At 58.8% G+C, this 17,994-nt stretch overlaps 1 protein-coding gene across 7 annotated transcripts in view; it reads right to left on the reverse strand.

The window, feature by feature from the left end:
- The window catches only part of SUGP2 (SURP and G-patch domain containing 2), a 31,739-nt gene extending 13,749 nt beyond the window's left edge, over positions 1-17,990 (reverse strand). Inside the window, exons 1-7 of one of the 7 annotated variants that reach the window (XM_064175111.1) lie at positions 17,838-17,990; positions 17,131-17,252; positions 9,831-11,486; positions 8,176-8,293; positions 6,363-6,880; positions 2,369-2,480; positions 895-1,424 (exon numbers count right to left, since the gene is read on the reverse strand). In XM_064175111.1, the coding sequence (XP_064031181.1) occupies positions 895-1,424; positions 2,369-2,480; positions 6,363-6,880; positions 8,176-8,293; positions 9,831-11,486; positions 17,131-17,245 (3,049 nt within the window). In that variant the 5' untranslated portion in view covers positions 17,246-17,252; positions 17,838-17,990. Of the gene's footprint in view, positions 1-894; positions 1,425-2,368; positions 2,481-6,362; positions 6,881-8,175; positions 8,294-9,830; positions 11,487-17,130; positions 17,505-17,526; positions 17,537-17,657; positions 17,734-17,837 lie in introns of those variants that run through there. The other 6 variants (XM_064175112.1, XM_064175114.1, XM_064175113.1 and 3 more) reach the window with 6 other exon arrangements.
- Between the last annotated feature and the right edge of the window lie 4 nt (positions 17,991-17,994).

The raw sequence follows: 17,994 nt of genomic DNA on the forward strand, positions 1-17,994 counted from the left end.
CAGGCTGCAGGGCTCTCTTCCCAGCTCTGCCACCAAGGACAAGGACCTGGGCAGCCCTGCCAGCTGGGAATGATGCCCAGGGCTCTGCTCAGAGGGCTGCAACTGCCTGCCCATCCCCAGGGAAGGCAGAAGGTAGCCCTGGAGAGGCTTCCACACACACAGCTCCTCCAGGGCTCCACAGCCCAAAGCCTGCTGAGATGATGTGGCAGAGCAGTCACAACCTCTCCAGTCCTCTGCCCACATCCAGCACCCTCCTGCTCTTACCTCTGCCCTCTGCCCACAGCCAGCACCCTCCTGCTCTTACCTCTGCCCTCTGCCCACAGCCAGCACCCTCCTGCTCTTACCTCTGCCCTCTGCCCACATCCAGCACCCTCCTGCTCTTACCTCTGCCCTCTGCCCACATCCAGCACCCTCCTGCTCTTACCTCTGCCCTCTGCCCACATCCAGCAGCCTCCTGCTCTTACCTCTGCCCTCTGCCCACATCCAGCACCCTCCTGCTCTTACCTCTGCCCTCTGCAGAGCAGCCACAACCTCTCCAACCCTGCCCACATCCAGCACCCTCCTGCTCTTACCTCTGCCCTCTGCCCACATCCAGCACCCTCCTGCTCTTACCTCTGCCCTCTGCCCACATCCAGCACCCTCCTGCTCTTACCTCTGCCCTCTGCCCACATCCAGCACCGTCCTGCTCTTACCTCTGCCCTCTACAGAGCAGCCACAACCCCTCCAGCCCCCTGCCCACATCCAGCCCCATCCTGTTTCCACACACACACACTGCAGCTCCTCCAGGGCTCCACAGTCCCTGCCCGTGGCCAGAGGGTTGGAACTGAATGAGCTTTGAGCCCTTCCAACCCTATCCATTATCAACCTCTGAACTGCCTCCCAGGCAGCCCTCACCTTTTGGCTCCTCTATGAGGCAAACCCTTTTAGATGCAGGAATCAAGCCAACTTTCAGAGACTTGCTGCTGATTCTCTTGCGGGGGAAGAGGGCCCCGGGGGCAGGGCTGGCTGCCTGTGCCGACAGAGTGGGGACAGCACCGTCAGAGCCTGGGGGCAGCTGCACTTCCCCTGCTGCAGTCTCCTCTCCTCTTCTGGAAAGCATCTCCTCAGCTAGGTCTGCCACACTTCTACCTGCTGCCATGTCATCATCCTCTTCTGCCTCCTCTGCTTGCTCCATCTCTTCCAAAGGCTGGGAGATCTCCTCCTCCAACTCAGCTTCCTCCTCGTTTTCTTCTTCCTCCTCTTCTTCTTCTTCCTCCTCCTCCTCCTCTTCCTCTTCTGAAACATCCAAATTCCTCTCTTCAGCTTTAGCACTCTCCTCAGCCTCAGCTGCTTCTGCCACAGCACTGAAGTTGATGGAGGGACACAACTCATAGACCTTCATTCTGTAGAACTTGAAAGCAGAACTGTGGCGGTCCTGGAGGAACCTGAGCAGAAAGCAGAGGGAGAAAGCATCAGAGAGAGGTGCCCTGGAGCAAGGCTCTAGGAACAGATCTGCAGAGTGCTCACTGCAGCTGGCTTTTGAGGAGCAACTCCACAATATTCCCATCCCTCTCAACTCCCTGGGCTGCTTTTCCCTCAGCCCTTCCCAAATTGGCTCTGTACAAGTCTCTCCTTCACACACCTGGGGAACCTCAGAACAAGAGGCTGGCAAAAAGCAGAGCCCAGGAGCCAGAGCTTCCCTGTCTCAGACATGTGGAGATGGATGTCATGGATCTGGGAGCCAGAATGGGGCTCCATGGTGGCTGGCACAGTGTGAGCAGAGAACCTCTGCAGAGGAGGAGACTCCACAACCTCTCTGGGCAGCCTGCTCCAGGCCTCCAGCACCCTCACACCCAACAAGTTTCTCCTCCTGCTCAGATGGAACCTCCTGGGCCCAATGACCTTTGTCCTGCCCCTGGGCATCACTGGCAAGAGTCTGGCCCCATCCTCTTGCCTCTCAGCCTTTAGGTCTTGCTGAGCATTGCTCAGGTCCTCCCCTCTGGGGCTGCTCTTCTGCAGGCTCTCAGCCTCAGTGCTCTCAGCCTTTGCTCCTCAGAGCTGCTCCAGGCCCCACAGCAGCTTCCACACAACTCTCTCCAGTGGTTCCCTCATCTCTTCCACTGGGAAGCCCAGAACTGAACCACATCCTCCAGATGTGGCCTCACTGGGGGCAGAGCAGAGAGGAGAAGTTTTCTCTCTTAGGCATCTCAGATCTCCACCACTGCTAGGAGGTGCTGAGCAGGACACCAGGGAGCAGGTTCCTAAGCAGGCTGACTGCAAGCAGGGAGCTGCACAAACACCAGAGGAAACCTCTCCCTGGGGACTGCTGTGGTGCATTTTGCTCTTGGCTCTCAGCCCAGGTAGAGAGATGAAGGTGCAGGTTACTCACCAGAGGTCTGGGTTATCTGCACTGTTGTCTATGCTGAACTGCTCGATTTCTGGTCCTACCTGAGCAACAAACTTGGCCAACTTCACAGCAGTTTCCATGGTTTTAGCATCCACTGCAAGACAAGAGAGCTCATTGCAGAACCAGAGAAGCAGCTGCCTTGGAGAAGCCCTTGCACAGATCCTCCACACCCACCAGTTTCTAGCTCTGCTGTGCTGGTTTGAGCCTAGCTGGGGTAGTTTGGAGAGAAGAATGAGATGCTAGGGGCTGTGAAAAGGAAACCATGGGGATGCCTGCTGCACTCATAGGCTTGCTGAGATGTCCAGGAACAAGAACACAGAGAGAGCAGAGGCTATCTCTGGGCTTGAGAATCATAGAATCAAGCAGGTTGGAAGAGAGCTCCAAGCTCATCCAGTCCAACCTATCCCCCAGCCCCATCCAGTCAACCAGACCATGGCACTCAGTGCCTCATCCAGGCTTGGCTTCAACACCTCCAGGGATGGGGACTCCACCACCTCCCTGGGCAGCCCATTCCAATGCCAATCACTCTCTCTGCCAACAACTTCCTCCTAACATCCAGCCTAGACCTGCCCTGGCACAACTTGAGACTGTGTCCCCTTGTTCTGTTGCTGGGTGCCTGGGAGAAGAGACCAACCCCACCTGGCTACAGCCTCCCTGCAGGTAGTTGTAGACAGCAATGAGCTCTGCCCTCAGCCTCCTCTTCTGCAGGCTGCACCCCCCCAGCTCCCTCAGCCTCTCCTCGTAGGGTTTGTGTTCCAGGCCCCTCACAGCTTTGTTACCCTTCTCTGGACACCTTCCAGCACCTCAACATCTCTCTTGAATTGAGGGGCCCAGAACTGGACACAGCACTGCAGGGGTGGCCTGAGCAGTGCTGAGCACAGGGGCACAAGAACCTCCCTTGTCCTGCTGCCCACACTGCTCCTGAGCTAGCCCAGGATGCCATTGGCTCTCTTGGCCACCTGGGCACTGCTGCCTCATCTCCAGCTACTCTCTATCAGTACCCTCAGGGCCCTCTCTGCCTGCCTGCTCTCAGCCACTCTGGCCCCAGCCTGCAGTGCTGCTTGGGGTTGTTGTGGCCAAAGTGCAGAACCTGCCCTTGGCCTTGTTCAGTCTCATCCCCTTGGCCTCTGCCCACCCATCCAGCCTGGCCAGGTCCCTCTGCAGGGCTCTCCCTGCTGCACTTTTCTCTCTAACTTGCTCTGCCTGATCAATCCTTCTGCTTCCTAACCCCCCCTGGCCAACCCTCCAAACTCACCTTGAGCATAAGACAAAGTCTGGGGTAAGGTAGGAGTGGGGAGAAGGTGGAAGGGTGGTTGGGAGCCCCTCCTGGGGACTGGTTTCTGGGGGGGATGTTGTGTTTCTGTACTGCTTTTTAACTGGTCTCTTTCTGTCTATGTTGTAACTATCTGCTTGTACCTTGTGCTGAGCTCTAAACACAAAGCTGGGTGAATTCCCTCATTTAGGTGGAATTTGTCTCCTCCTGGACATTGGGTGCCAAAAATAAGGATGGTTTGGATGTTACCTGCCCCCCTCCCCCTTAAGGAAATCACTCAGGCTAGGCTCAGCTGCTGGCAATGGAATGAAGCTTTACACTTACAGCTCAGCACAGGATACAAGCAGAGAGTTACAATATAGACAGAGAGAGACCAGTTAAAAAGTAATAGAGAGACACAGCAGCCCTCCCAGGGACCTGAGTGCCCAGCACTGTGCTTGCAGTCCCAAGCACCAACCCAGGCTGGGCAGTGCCAGGCTGCAGAGCAGCCCTGAGCAGAGGCACTTGGGGGTGCTGCTGGAGGAGCTCAGCAGGAGCCAGCAGTGAGCACTTGCAGCCCAGAGAGCCAAGCAGAGCCTGGGCTGCAGCAGCAGCAGTGTGGCCAGCAGGGCCAGGGAGGGGATTCTGCCCCTCTGCTCTGCTCTGCTGAGACCCCACCTGGAGTCCTGCATCCAGCTCTGGAGCCCCTGGGCCAAGAGGGCTGTGGAGATGCTGGAGAGTGTCCAGAGCAGGGCCAGGAGGATGCTGAGAGGCTGCAGCAGCTCTGCTGTGAGCACAGCCTGAAAGAGTTGGGGCTGTGCAGGCTGGAGCAGAGGAGGCTCCCAGGGGACCTTCTTGTGGCCTGCCAGGATCTGAAGGGGGCTCCAAAAAAGCTGGGGAGGGACTTTTGAGGCTGTGAGGGAGTGGCAGGAGTGGGGGGGATGGAGCAGAGCTGGAGGTGGGGAGAGTGAGGCTGGAGGTGAGGAGGAAGTTGTTGAGCAGGAGAGTGGTGAGAGCCTGGCAGGGGTTGCCCAGGGAGGTGGTTGACTCCCCATGGCTGGAGGTGTTTGAGGCCAGGCTGGCTGAGGCTGTGTGCAGCCTGCTCTAGGGTAGGGTGTCCCTGGGCATGGCAGGGGTTGGCACTGCCTGCTCCTTGTGCTCCCTTCCAGCCCTGCCTGGCTCTGTGATTCTGTGATTCTAGGAGGGGCTCTTACCCACTCTTCCACCTTCTCCCCACCCCTTTGCCTGACCCCAGACTTTGCCTTAGGTTCAAGGTGACTTCAGAGGGTTGGCCAGAGGCGTTAGGAAGCAGAAGGATTAGCAGGTTAGAGAGAGAGAGATGCAGCCCCAAAGCCAGAGAACAAACTCTGTGTTATCTGTGTTTGTGTTCTTGCTCTCATACATCTCAGCAAGCCTGTGAGTGCAGCAGCCATCAGCACTGGTTCCTTTTCCCAGCCCTATCAGCTGATTCTCCTCACCAAAACACCCCAGCTAGGCTCAAAGCAGCACACCTACCAAGCCCAGGGCTAAGCTGTGCCCCTCAGCACCACAGCTCTGCCTCTTTGAAAACCCTCCCTGCATGGGGATTCAGGGGCACAGGGGCCAGGCAGCCTGTGCCAGGCTCTGAGAAGCCCTGCAGTGAAATCATAGAATCATAGAATCAGCCAGGTTGGAAGAGAGCTCCAAGATCATCCAGTCCAACCCAGCCCCCAGCCCTATCCAGTCAACTAAACCATGGCACTAAGTGCCCCAGCCAGGCTTGGCTGCAACACCTCCAGCCACAGCCACTCCACCACCTCCCTGGGCAGCCCATTCCAGTGCCAATCACTCTCTCTGACAGCAACTTCCTAACAACATCCAGCCTCAACCTGCCCTGACACAGCTTCAGCCTGGGTCCCCTTGCTCTGGCCCTGGCTGCCTGGCAGCAGAGCCCAACCCCACCTGGCTACAGCCTCCCTGCAGGCAGCTGCAGGCAGCAATCAGCTCTGCCCTGAGCCTCCTCTGCTGCAGGCTGCACCCCCCCAGCTCCCTCAGCCTCTCCTCACAGGGCTGTGCTCCAGGCCCCTCCCCAGCCTTGCTGCCCTTCTCCAAACACCTTCCAGCACCTCAACAGCTCTCTTCAATTCAGGAGCCCACAACTGGACACAGCACTCCAGGGGTGTCCTGAGCAGTGCTGAGCACAGGGGCACAAGAACCTCCCTTGTCCTGCTGCCCACACTGCTCCTGAGCCAGCCCAGGCTGCCATTGGCTCTGCTGCCCACCTGGGCACTGCTGCCTCCTCTGCAGCTCCTCTCTGCCACCACCCCCAGCTCCCTCTCTGCCTGCCTGCTCTCAGCCACTCTGGCCCCAGCCTGTAGTGCTGCTTGGGGTTGTTGTGGCCAAAGTGCAGAACCTGCCCTTGGCCTTGTCCAGTCTCATCCCCTTGGCCTCTGCCCACCCATCCAGCCTGGCCAGGTCCCTCTGCAGGGCTCTGCTCCTCTCCAACAGCTCCACAGCTGCTCCTAGCTTGCTGTCATCTGCAACCTCACTGCTGCTGGACTCAATCCTCTCATCCAGATCATCAATAAATCTTGAGCTTCACACCCAACCTGCAGCACTGCCAAGTCAGGACAGCTGAAGGCAACCTGTCTGAGCACCACTGCTGCTCTCCAGGGTTTCCAGCAGGACACTCAAGCTGCTTCCTCTCCTGGGAACTGACAGTCTGAGCCTTGGCTCTTCACTTACCGTCAGGAAACTGGGAGGGCAACGGTGGGAAAAGCTCAGGTGGGGCCAACAAATCCTCAGACTCTGCCTTTTCTTCTGCTGGCAGAGAGAGCTCTGAGGTGGTGGCACACTGTGAGGAGGAGGAGGAGGAGGTTGGGTGGAGGGAAGAATTCTTCTCAGCCAGGCTGCTTTCTGCTGCAGAAGGCTTCGGCTGGGCTGTGCCCGGCAGGTGTTGCTCTTGGTGCTTCAGCAGAGTGCCAGCTGACAGCACAGTCTGGGTGCCTGTGGTTGTCCTCCTCACTTTCCTGCCTCCAGCACCCCGTGGGGAGACAAGTCCAGGCCTTTTCCTCTTGAACAGCCTTCTCTTGATGCTTGCAACTTTCCTGGCATACAGCATGGCCCTGACCGACTCTGTCGCAGCCTCCTCCAGAGCTCTGCCCTCAGCACCCTCTGCCATGCCACCTGATGCCCTCCTCTGCCTCTCTGCCAGCCTCAGCCTGTAGTATTTGTATTCCAGACTGTCTTCAGCAGACAGGAACCTAAATGAAACAGAGAAATGAAAGCACAGCTCCTTTCCAATGCTCAGGTCAGGCACTCAGCACCAGTGGCTGCTTTTCTGCTACATTAATGTCACTCAGCAGAGGTTGTCCTCAGAGCCAGCTCCAGGGTTAGGGCAGGGGCTTAAGAGTGCCAAGCAAAGAGAGGGTTTGGACAGAAAAGCACTTGGGGAGCAATGAATCAGTTGATAGGTGAATGGATGCTGCCCTGGTAAGAGCTCACTGCACCTGCAAGTGTCTCAGCTTCTCTTCTGTACACCCCAGGCCCCCCTAAGGCTGTTCCCTCAACTGCAGTAACTGCTTAGTGTGGCCATGGGGTAAATGTGAATCACAGAATGGCTTAGGTTGGAAGGGAGCTTAAAGATCAGCCAGTTCTAACCCCCCCCCCAGTTAGAGGCAGGGACACCTCCCATTAGAACAGGTCACTTAAGGCCTCATCCAACCTGGTGCTGAACACCTCCAGGGAGCTTCTGTGCTCCACAACCTCCCTGGGCAACCTGTGCCAGTTGATCACAATCTGTGCTTCTGTGCTCCACAACCTCCCTGGACAACCTGTGCCAGGCTCTCACCACCCTCACTGCAAACAACTTCCTCCTAACATCCACTTTCAATCTCCTCTCTGCCACTCCAAACCCATTCCTCCTCCTCCTCCTCCTCTCATTCCCAGATCTTCTCAATAGTCCCGCCCCAGCCCTCCTGGAGCCTCCTTCAGCTCCTGCAAGGCCACTCCAAGGTCTCCTCCAAGCCTTCTCCAGGCTGCACAGCCCCAACTCTCTCAGCCTGTGCTCAGAGCAGAGCTGCTGCAGCCCTCTCAGCATCTTGGTGGCCTCCTCTGCACTGGTTCCAACACTTCCATGTCCTGCTTGTGTTGGGGGCTCCAGAACTGCCCCCAGGACTGCAGATGGGGTCTGAGGAGAGCAGAGCCAAGGGGCAGAATCCCCTCCCTTGCCCTGTGCCCACACTGCTCTGGCTGCAGCCCAGGGCACAGTTACTATCTGGGCTGTGTGCACACTGCCATGGCCTCCTCTGGACTCACTCCAACAGCTTGTGCTGGGATTGGCAGAGAGTCACCAAGTGATGGCTCAGAAGGAACGAGGCAGGGAACAACCTGCAGGGCACTCAGCAAGCTGAGGAAGCAGTTTCAAGAAGCCTCTTTCCAGACACAGAAGACTTTGCTCTCCCCCCCTGCAGAACGCTGAACTGAATGATGCAGATCCCCCCCCTCAGAGACAGCCTCAGCAGGGAGCTGTGTCCCAGCACACTGCCCAAACACCTACCAATAGTCAGGGCAGCTCTTCTGAGCACTCCTCTCTTTGGCAGACAAGGTTCCTGACACAATGCTGTTCACCAGCTCCTCAATGGTCTCCAGGACTTTAGGATCTGCTCGTTGTGGGGCTGGAGGAAGCAAGAAAATGCACTCCTTGGAGCACTGGCATGCAGAGAGCACCAATTCCTTGCTCTTCTCCTCCCCACTCCCTCCCTCTTTGGCACACTAACACTGGCAGGGTTTTTTTTTTGCTGCACTTAACACTAGGATGTAGTAGAGGCACTTCAGAAACTCAGGTTCTAGAAGTGATTGCTACCAGAAGCATTTTGGTTGAAGGAGCTCAGCCTTTGCCATCCTGGGGGAGTTAAATCAGCCTTGAAGGGAATTTAGTGCAGCAAAAGGGATCTGGGATGGTTGAAGCTCTGCTCTGAAGTGGGGAGGTGTAAATGATTCCCCACTCAGTGCCAGGGCTGGAAGAGCTCCCAGGGGAAGTGACTAAAGTTCAGTGAGGGAGCATCAGGTGAGGGTGGTGCTGGGGAGGGGTGGTGGGACTGGGGCACAGCAGAGGTGCTTCTGTCCTGGGTAATGCATGAACAGGGTCACAGAGGCAGAGAATGGTTTGGCTGGGAAGGGACCTCTAAAGGCCACTCGGTGCAACCCTCCTGCAGCCAGCAGGGACATCCCCAGCCAGAGCAGGCTGCTCAGAGCCTCACACAACCTGAGCTGGGATGGTGACAGGGCTGGGACAGCTCCCACCTCTCTGGGCAGCCTGGGTCAGGCTCTCCCCACCCTCTGTGAAAACCAAGCCTCTCCCTTCCCTGCAGTTTAACTCTTCCCTCTTTCAGACCATCACCTCTTGGCCTGCCACTGCTCTCCCTGATAAAGTCCTTCTTCAGCTTTCTTCTCAGCCCCTTCAGGCACTGAAAGGCCACCAGAAGGTCTCCTGGAGCCTTCTTCCCTCCAGGCTGAATACCTCCAGCTCTCTCAGCTTGGCCTCACAGCAGAGCCCTTCCAGCCCTCCCAGCACTGCTGTGGCCTCCTCTGACCCTACTCCAACAGGTCCCTGTCTGTGCTGTGCTGTGGACTCCAGACCTGGCCCTAGCACTGCAGGGGAGGGGGAGGGGGGGGGTCTCAGCAGAGCACAGCAGAGAGGCAGAACCCCCTCCCTGCCCCTACTGCCCACACTACTGAAAACCAACCCAGGAGAGGGTCAGGGCTGAGCTGGCAGCACTCAATGCCACCTCATGCCCAGCATTTCACCTCCCCCAACCCCAGCCCCCCCCCCACTAAGTCCTGCTCAAGAAACCAGCCTGCAGCTGCCCAGAGCAGCAGTGGCAACATCTCTTGACTTTGCTTACATCCAGATACTTACTCTGTGTCGTTGCCAGTTAGAGCTGTGGTCCTGGGCTCCCTACCTCGAGGCTGTGAAGCTGCAGCAGCCCAGGGCAGAAGGTGACAATCCTAGATTTAAGGTATAAGCACGTGGAGGGAGGAGGCAACGCTTCCATCCACAGGGCTGCAAGCAATGGCTCCAACAGGCAGTTACTTACTACCTGCCCTCAGGGCCTCCTGAGTTAGGAACTCCTGACCTAATGAAACCACACAGATTAAGATCAAACGTGACAAAGGAGAAGTGGAGAGGCTGCCAAGCTGACTCCCTCTTACCTTTGGTGTCAGGAGAGGCCAGGGGAGGCTGCAGGCTGGCCTCTGGCTGGCTTCTTTTCACCTGAATCGGGTAGCCACTCTTCTCCAACCAAGCCTTTAAGTTTTCAATGTACTCCCTCCCAAACAAGGTGGAATCCTCAAAGTTTGGGAAGAGGGTGGGTGCTGGAGCCATTTCCTGCAGCCCCACAGCTTCAAGTATTTTCTCTTGCCTGAAAACAGAGGCTAGAGCAAAGGTCTGGCCCAGAAGCGCCAAAGACTTACGACAGAGAGAGAGGGTGGTCTCAAAGGCCCCTGCCATCTCCCTGGGGTTGCCAAAGCCACTGGTCTTGAGGTTCAGCTCGTAGGCATTGCAGGCCATCAGCAGAGGGGTCACCCCCTTCAGCAGCCTGTCCTGCAGCCTCATGATGTACTTGTCGAAGGGTTTGATCACCTCGAAGAAGCAGTTCTTGGTTTTCACGGCTCCCTTGGCCAGCAGCATGTTCAGGAACTCGTTGTCCACCTTGGGGGTTTTCAGAGCAGCATGTTGCAAGCTCTTGATGGTGAAGAAGCAATAATCTCTGTGCTCTGGTTTCAGGGAGCACTTGAAGGATGCCAACATCTTGGCACAGGTTTCGGTCTCCAGCTCGAAGAGGGCACCGAAGAGGCGGGCGAACTCGGCGTCGCTCTTGATGGTGTGGAAGCCTGCCCACTTGATGATCTCTACCCCAAAGGTGGAGAAAATGTCTGATTTGTCCACCAGGTCGAAATTGAGGTTTCTGAAGAAGTGGGCAGGCTTTGGGAGCCTGAGCATCAAGCCTGGCCCTTGGTTAGGCTGCGGAGGCAGCTTAGGGTTCGGGCGCTGGCTGCCCGCCGGGCGCTGGCTGAGTCGCTCGCAGGTCTCTGTCCTTGGCTCAGGTTCCAGACCTGGTTTCTGCTCGGGGCTTGGATGGAGTTTCTTAGTGGGCCACTTCCTGAGGTGAGGATTGAGCTCTCCTTTGAAGGCTTTGGACTTAACAACCCCCCTGGCGATTCGCTTTCCTCGCAGGAGCCTGCCCCTGCCCCTGCCGCCCCTCCGCAGCGGGGGCCGGAACTCGCTGCCAGGCTGCATCCCAAAGTCCACTTCGTAGTCCTGGTTTTCCATGCTGCCAAAGTCCTCCTCCAGCAGCCCCGGGGATCGAAAGTCACCTAAAATAGCCGAAGAGCTGAAGCCACTTTCCTGTGCTCCTGCTGCTTCCCAGGAGTCAGCAGGACCAAACTCCTGCTCCTGAGCGCCCAAGCCCCCGTACTCCTGGTCGTGGGGTGCTGGGTGCCCATAGCCCCTCTCGTGGGGTGCTGGGTGCCCATAGCCCCTCTCGTGGGGTGCTGGGTGCCCATAGCCCCTCTCGTGGGGTGCTGGGTGCCCATAGTCCCTCTCACGGGGGGCTGGGTGCCCGTAGTGGCGGTCCCGAGGTGCTGGGCGCCCGTAGTGGCGGTCCCGAGGTGCTGGGTGCCCGTAGTGCTCCTGGTAGTAGTTGTCCTTCCTCAGGAGAGGGCTGCCAGGCCTGTAGGAAGGCCCTGGGTAGTCGTCTGTGGGCTCCTCACCCCAGTCCCCGTGTGGGTGGTGCTGGCTGCCGTCGTGGCTGTACCTGCTGCTGTCGTGGAAGCTGTCGTTGTACCTCGGCACCGGCCTGGAGTGGGCTGCAAGGACAGGGACATGAGTGCAGGGCACTGCCAGGGCACAGGGACCTCAGTGCAGCAGGGCACTGCCAGGGCACAGGGACCTCAGTGCAGCAGGGCACGGCCAGGGCACAGGGACATCAGTGCAGCAGGGCACTGCCAGGGCACACAGACATCAGTGCAGCAGGGCACAGGGACATGAGTGCAGGGCACTGCCAAGGCACAGGGACATGAGTGCAGCAGGGCACTGCCAGGGCACAGGGACATCAGTGAAGCAGGGCATTGCCAGGGCACACAGACATCAGTGCAGCAGGGCACAGGGACATCAGTGCAGGGCACTGCCAGGGCACAGGGACATCAGTGCAGCAGGGCACAGGGACATCAGTGCAGGGCACTGCCAGGGCACAGGGACATCAGTGCAGCAGGGCACTGCCAGGGCACAGGGACATCAGTGCAGCAGGGCACTGCCAGGGCACACGGACATCAGTGCAGCAGGGCACAGGGACATCAGTGCAGGGCACTGCCAGGGCACAGGGACATCAGTGCAGCAGGGCACAGGGACATCAGTGCAGGGCACTGCCAGGGCACAGGGACATCAGTGCAGCAGGGCACAGGGACATCAGTGCAGCAGGGCACAGGGACATCAGTGCAGCAGGGCACAGGGGCATTAATGCAGCAGGGCACAGGGGCATCAGTGCAGCAGGGCACTGCCAGGGCACACAGACATCAGTGCAGCAGGGCACTGCCAGGGCACTGAACACACTTACAACCCCAGAGTGGCTCTAAGAGGGAAGGGACCACAGAGATCATCTGCTCCAACCTCCCTCAGGATCAGGACGTGGCCTCCTATGGGAATTCTTTCCCTCATCTGCTCCAAGCTCCCCACTGTGCCCAGGGGCAGCTCTCAGCTAGACTCAGCTGCTCAAGGCCTCACCCAGCCTGGCCTTCAACACCCCCAGGCAGGAGGCAGCCACAGCCTCCCTGGGCAGCCTGTGCCAGACTCCCACCACCCCTCCCTCAGCTCCACTCTCCCCCTGCTCTGCCTCAGCTCCAAACCATTCCCCCTTGGTCTGTCTTCAAACACCCTCAGCAGAAGCTCCTCTGCAGCCTTCCTGCAGGATCCCTTCAGGCACTGGCAGCAGCTCTGAGGTTTCCCTGCAGCCTTCTCCTCTGCAGGCTGCACCCCCTCAGCCTGTCCTCACAGCAGAGCTGCTCCATCCAGCTCCAACCCCTGCCATGGGTAGGGACACCTCCCCTAGAGCAGCTTGCTGCAGGCCTTCAGGCAGTGGAAGGCAGACACTGAGCAGAGCCAACACAACAGAACCTCTGGAGACCAGCACAAGCAGCTCACTGCAGGACATCCCCAGTCGGTGCCCAACACAGACTGAAGTGACAATGAGCACATCCAGCTGGCAGCTGGCACTAGTGGTGTCCCTCAGGGATCAGTGCTGGGCCCCATCCTCTTTAACATCTTCATAGATGATCTGGATGAGGGCATGGAGTCAGGCATCAGCAAGTGTGCAGATGACACCAAGCTGGGGGCAGATGTGGCTGGGTTGGAGGGCAGAAGGGCTCTGAAGCAGGACCTTGACTGCCTGGACAGATGGGCAGAGGCCAAGGGGATGGAGTTCAATAGCTCCAAGGGCAGGGTGCTGCACTTTGGCCACAGCAACCCCATGCAGAGATACAGGCTGGGGTTGGAGTGGCTGAGAGCAGCCAGAGAGACAGGGATCTGGGGGTGCTGATTGATACCTGCCTGAACATGAGCCAGCAGTGTGCCCAGGTGGCCAAGAGAGCCAGTGGCATCCTGGCCTGCATCAGCAATGGTGTGGCCAGCAGGAGCAGGGAGGTCATTCTGCCCCTGTGCTCTGCACTGGTTAGACCTCACCTTGAGTGCTGTGTTCAGTTCTGGGCCCCCCAGTTTAGGAGGGACATTGAGATGCTTGAGTGTGCCCAGAGAAGGGCAACGAGGCTGGGGAGAGGCCTTGAGCACAGCCCTACGAGGAGAGGCTGAGGGAGCTGGGATTGGTTAGCCTGGAGAAGAGGAGGCTCAGGGCAGACCTCATTGCTGTCTGCAACTACCTGAGGGGAGGTTGTGGCCAGGAGGAGGTTGCTCTCTTCTCTCAGGTGGCCAGCACCAGAACGAGAGGACACAGCCTCAGGCTGTGCCAGGGGAGATTTAGGCTGGAGGTGAGGAGAAAGTTCTTCCCTGAGAGAGTCATTGGACACTGGAATGGGCTGCCCGGGGAGGTGGTGGAGTCGCCGTCCCTGGAGCTGTTCAAGGCAGGACTGGACGTGGCACTTGGTGCCATGGTCTGGCCTTGAGCTCTGTGCTAAAGGGTTGGACTTGATGAGCTGTGAGGTCTCTTCCAACCCTGATAATACTGTGGTGCTGTGATGATTGGCACCACACATGGCAAAGCAGGATCAGAGAATCAGTCAGGGCTGGAAGGGACCACAAGGATCATTCAATTCCAACCCCCCTGCCATGGCCAGGGACACCTCACACTAGATCAGCCTGGCCAGAGCCTCATCCAGCCTGGCCTGAAACACCTCCAGGGATGAGGCTTCCACCACCACTCTGGGCAACCCCTGCCAGGCTCTCACCACCCCCATGCTGAAGAGCTTCTTCCTAATGTCCAGGCTAAATCTACCTATTTCTAGCTCTGTTCCATCCCTCCCCAGTCCAATCACTCCCTCACAGCCTCAAAAGTCCCTCCCCAGCTTTCTTGTAGCACCCTTAAGATCCTGCAAGGCCACAAAAAGGTCACCTGGGAGCCTTCTCCTCTCCAGCCTGAACAGCCCCAACTCTTTCAGGCTGTGCTCACAGCAGAGCAGCTCCAGCCCTCTGCTCATCCTCATGGCCCTTCTCTGGACCCCTTCCAGCACCTCCACAGCCCTCATGTCCCAGGGGCTCCAGAACTGGATGCAGTACTTCAAGTGAGGAGAAGGACTCACTTGTTCTACTCTCCCTAAAGCAGAAGCCCAAGGTTCTGCTGCTTGCTCCCAACTTTCTCACCCCAGGAGGATGCTGATGTTGTGCCCTCCTAAAGCTCCCACTCAGGTTGGCCAGATGTAAAACATCTCCCAAGCAGGCATTTGCTGAGTGCAGGCAGAACTCCACAGCTCAGCAGCCAAATCCTGTCTGCTCCCACCTCACACACAAGCACCTCAGGTGCAGGTCCATTACAAGAAGGATGTGGATGTGCTGGAGAGTGTCCTGAGAATGGCCCCACTGGGCTGATCAGAGGGCTGGAGCACCTCTCCTATGAGGACAGACTGAGGCAGTTGGGGCTGTTCAGTCTGGAGCAGAGGAGGCTCCCAGGTGACCTTCTTGTGGCCTGCCAGGATCTGAAGTGGGATATAAAAAAGTTGGGGAAGGACTTTTCAGGATATCAGGGAGTGACAGGACTGGGGGGAATGGAGCAGAGCTGGAGATGAGCAGGTTCAGGATGGAGGTGAGGAGTTCTTCACCATGAGAGTGGTGAGAGCCTGGCAGGGGTTGCCCAGGGAGGTGGTTGAGGCCCCATGGCTGGAGGTGTTTGAGGCCAGGCTGGCTGAGGCTGTGTGCAGCCTGCTCTAGGGTAGGGTGTCCCTGGGCATGGCAGGGGTTGGCACTGCCTGCTCCTTGTGCTCCCTTCCAGCCCTGACTGATTCTAGGATTCTAATGCAACAAGCACCTCAGATAAGGCAACAGCCACCTCGGGTAAGGCAACAAGCACCTCAGGTAAGTATCACAGTACCACAGTATTATCAGGGTTGGAAGAGACCTCACAGCTCATCAAGTCCAACCCTTTAGCACAGAGCTCAAGGCCAGACCATGGCACCAAGTGCCACGTCCAGTCCTGCCTTGAACAGCTCCAGGGACGGCGACTCCACCACCTCCCCGGGCAGCCCATTCCAGTGTCCAATGACTCTCTCAGGGAAGAACTTTCTCCTCACCTCCAGCCTAAATCTCCCCTGGCACAGCCTGAGGCTGTGTCCTCTCGTTCTGGTGCTGGCCACCTGAGAGAAGAGAGCAACCTCCTACTGGCCACAACCACCCCTCAGGTAGTTGCAGACAGCAATGAGGTCTGCCCTGAGCCTCCTCTTCTCCAGGCTAACCAATCCCAGCTCCCTCAGCCTCTCCTCGTAGGGCTGTGCTCAAGGCCTCTCCCCAGCCTCGTTGCCCTTCTCTGGACACGCTCAAGCATCTCAATGTCCCTCCTAAACTGGGGGGCCCAGAGCTGAACACAGCACTCAAGGTGTGGTCTAAGCAGTGCAGAGTCCAGGGGCAGAATGACCTCCCTGCTCCTGCTGGCCACACCATTGCTGATGCAGGCCAGGATGCCACTGGCTCTCTTGGCCACCTGGGCACACTGCAACAGCCACCTCAGGTAAGGCAACAGCCACCTCAGGTAAGGCAACAGCCACCTCAGGTAAGGCAACAGCCACCCCAGGTAAGGCAACAGCCACCCCAGGTAAGGCAACAGCCACCCCAGGTAAGGCAACAGCCACCCCGGGTAAGGCAACAGCCACCCCAGATAAGGCAACAAGCACCCCAGATAAGGCAACAAGCACCCCAGTTAAGGCAACAAGCACCCCAGGTAAGGCAACAGCCACCCCAGATAAGGCAACAGCCACCTCAGGTAAGGCAACAGCCACCTCAGGTAAGGCAACAAGCACCTCAGGTAAGGCAACAGCCACCTCAGGTAAGGCAACAGCCACCTCAGGTAAGGCAACAGCCACCTCAGGTAAGGCAACAGCCACCCCAGATAAGGCAACAAGCACCCCAGATAAGGCAACAAGCACCTCAGGTAAGGCAACAGCCACCCCGGGTAAGGCAACAAGCACCTCGGGTAAGGCAACAGCCACCCCAGGTAAGGCAACAGCCACCCCAGGTAAGGCAACAGCCACCCCAGGTAAGGCAACAGCCACCCCAGATAAGGCAACAGCCACCTCAGGTAAGGCAACAGCCACCTCAGGTAAGGCAACAGCCACCCCAGATAAGGCAACAAGCACCCCAGATAAGGCAACAAGCACCCCAGATAAGGCTACAACCCCAACTGCCTGCAACGACCCAAGGGTCCTCCCTAAGCCCAGCAGCCCAACTCAGCAAGCAGAGAACGAGCATTAAACAGGTACAAGAAACGATTTCTTGGGAGCTGGGACAACACGAAGCAAACAGCAGAGATCTCATTTGCAAACCCCTCAGTTCTTCCACCGAAGGATGCAAACTGTTCCTCTCTACTCGCATCGAAGTGAGCTCAAACCATCTGCAGCTCACATTGTGCACAGACGCAGCAGGTTAATGCCCTGCTTTTAGCTTTCATTTCCTCCCCAGCTCCCCTGAAATACGAGACCCAAAGGCTTCAAATGGACTCCCTCAGGTTTATTTCACTTCTCAGCCACCACCACAATCCCACCCCGCAGCATCACCTCTGGAGAACCTCCCCGAAATGGGAGCCCGAAGAGAATTCCTTTGTTCGCGACGGAGTTTACTGCCTGGGATTTGCATCCCGCACGGAAACGCTGTCAGTGCCAGGCAGCTTTAGCAGCCCCTCCGATGAAAACGGACGTGAAAAAACCACCAGCGCCAACCCAGCTCGGGAGGCAAAGGAGAGGGCAGGTGGAAGGCAGGAAACCGGCGCCGCGGCTGGCGGCTGCCACCGCCGGGTTCCGTTACCTTTGAAGGGATGGATCGGCTCCCGCATCCCATCGCCTCGCTCCATGCGGTACCGTTTCACTTTGTCCTGCACCACGGCGTCGAACGTCTCCCGTGTGATCCGCCGAGAGGCCATTTTCCTCCTGCACCGAAGGGAGCACAAAGCCGTCCCTCACCGGGGCACGGCCACTGCCCCGGCGTCCTCTCGCCGCTCACCCACCGCTACCGGTACCCTCCGGGTTCGCTGCCACCCACCTGCGCTGATGCCCGGGAGCAGGCGGTGGGGTGGGGGGGCGCAGCTCCCTCCCCCGGTGCCCAGGCGGATCCCCGTGAGCAGGGGGTGTAAGGGGGCGTGGGGGGGGCGCAGCTCCCTCCCCCGGTGCCCTGCAGGCACTCTCCCACCCTGCCGCCCCTCACCGGCTGAGCCACCCCCAGCAATCCGCTACCCCCCCCCCCCGGTAGCCACAAGCGTAGGGACCGGGAGGAGGCGGCCCAGGAGCCTGGCCCGCCCCGCGGCCCGCCCCCGGCCTGGCCCGCCCTGCCCTCACCGAGGCGGCGCCCCCCGCCCCGGGCCGCAGCGTCGCCGCCACCCGGGAACCTCCCAGCAGCCCCCGCGGGCGCGCCGCTGGCCCGGCCCCGTTGGCGGCGCCTGCGCAGCTCGGGCCCCGCCCGCACCCGCGGCCGCCTCTGCACCCGCGCTAAGCGGCCGCTTTCGGGGCTGTACTAACGGGGAGCGCTCGGCCCCGGGCCGGAGGGCGCGGGGAGCAGTGTGGGAGCAGTCGGGGGCCACTCGCAGTCCCCCGCTCCATCCGGCCGGGGCCGTGCGGGTGCCGCTGCCGCTGCCGCGCAGGCTGGGCTCGGCGGAGGCCCCGCAGTGCGCATGCG

Source organism: Pogoniulus pusillus, chromosome 41 (genome assembly GCF_015220805.1).
Source record: "Pogoniulus pusillus isolate bPogPus1 chromosome 41, bPogPus1.pri, whole genome shotgun sequence".
NCBI lineage: Eukaryota > Metazoa > Chordata > Aves > Piciformes > Lybiidae > Pogoniulus > Pogoniulus pusillus.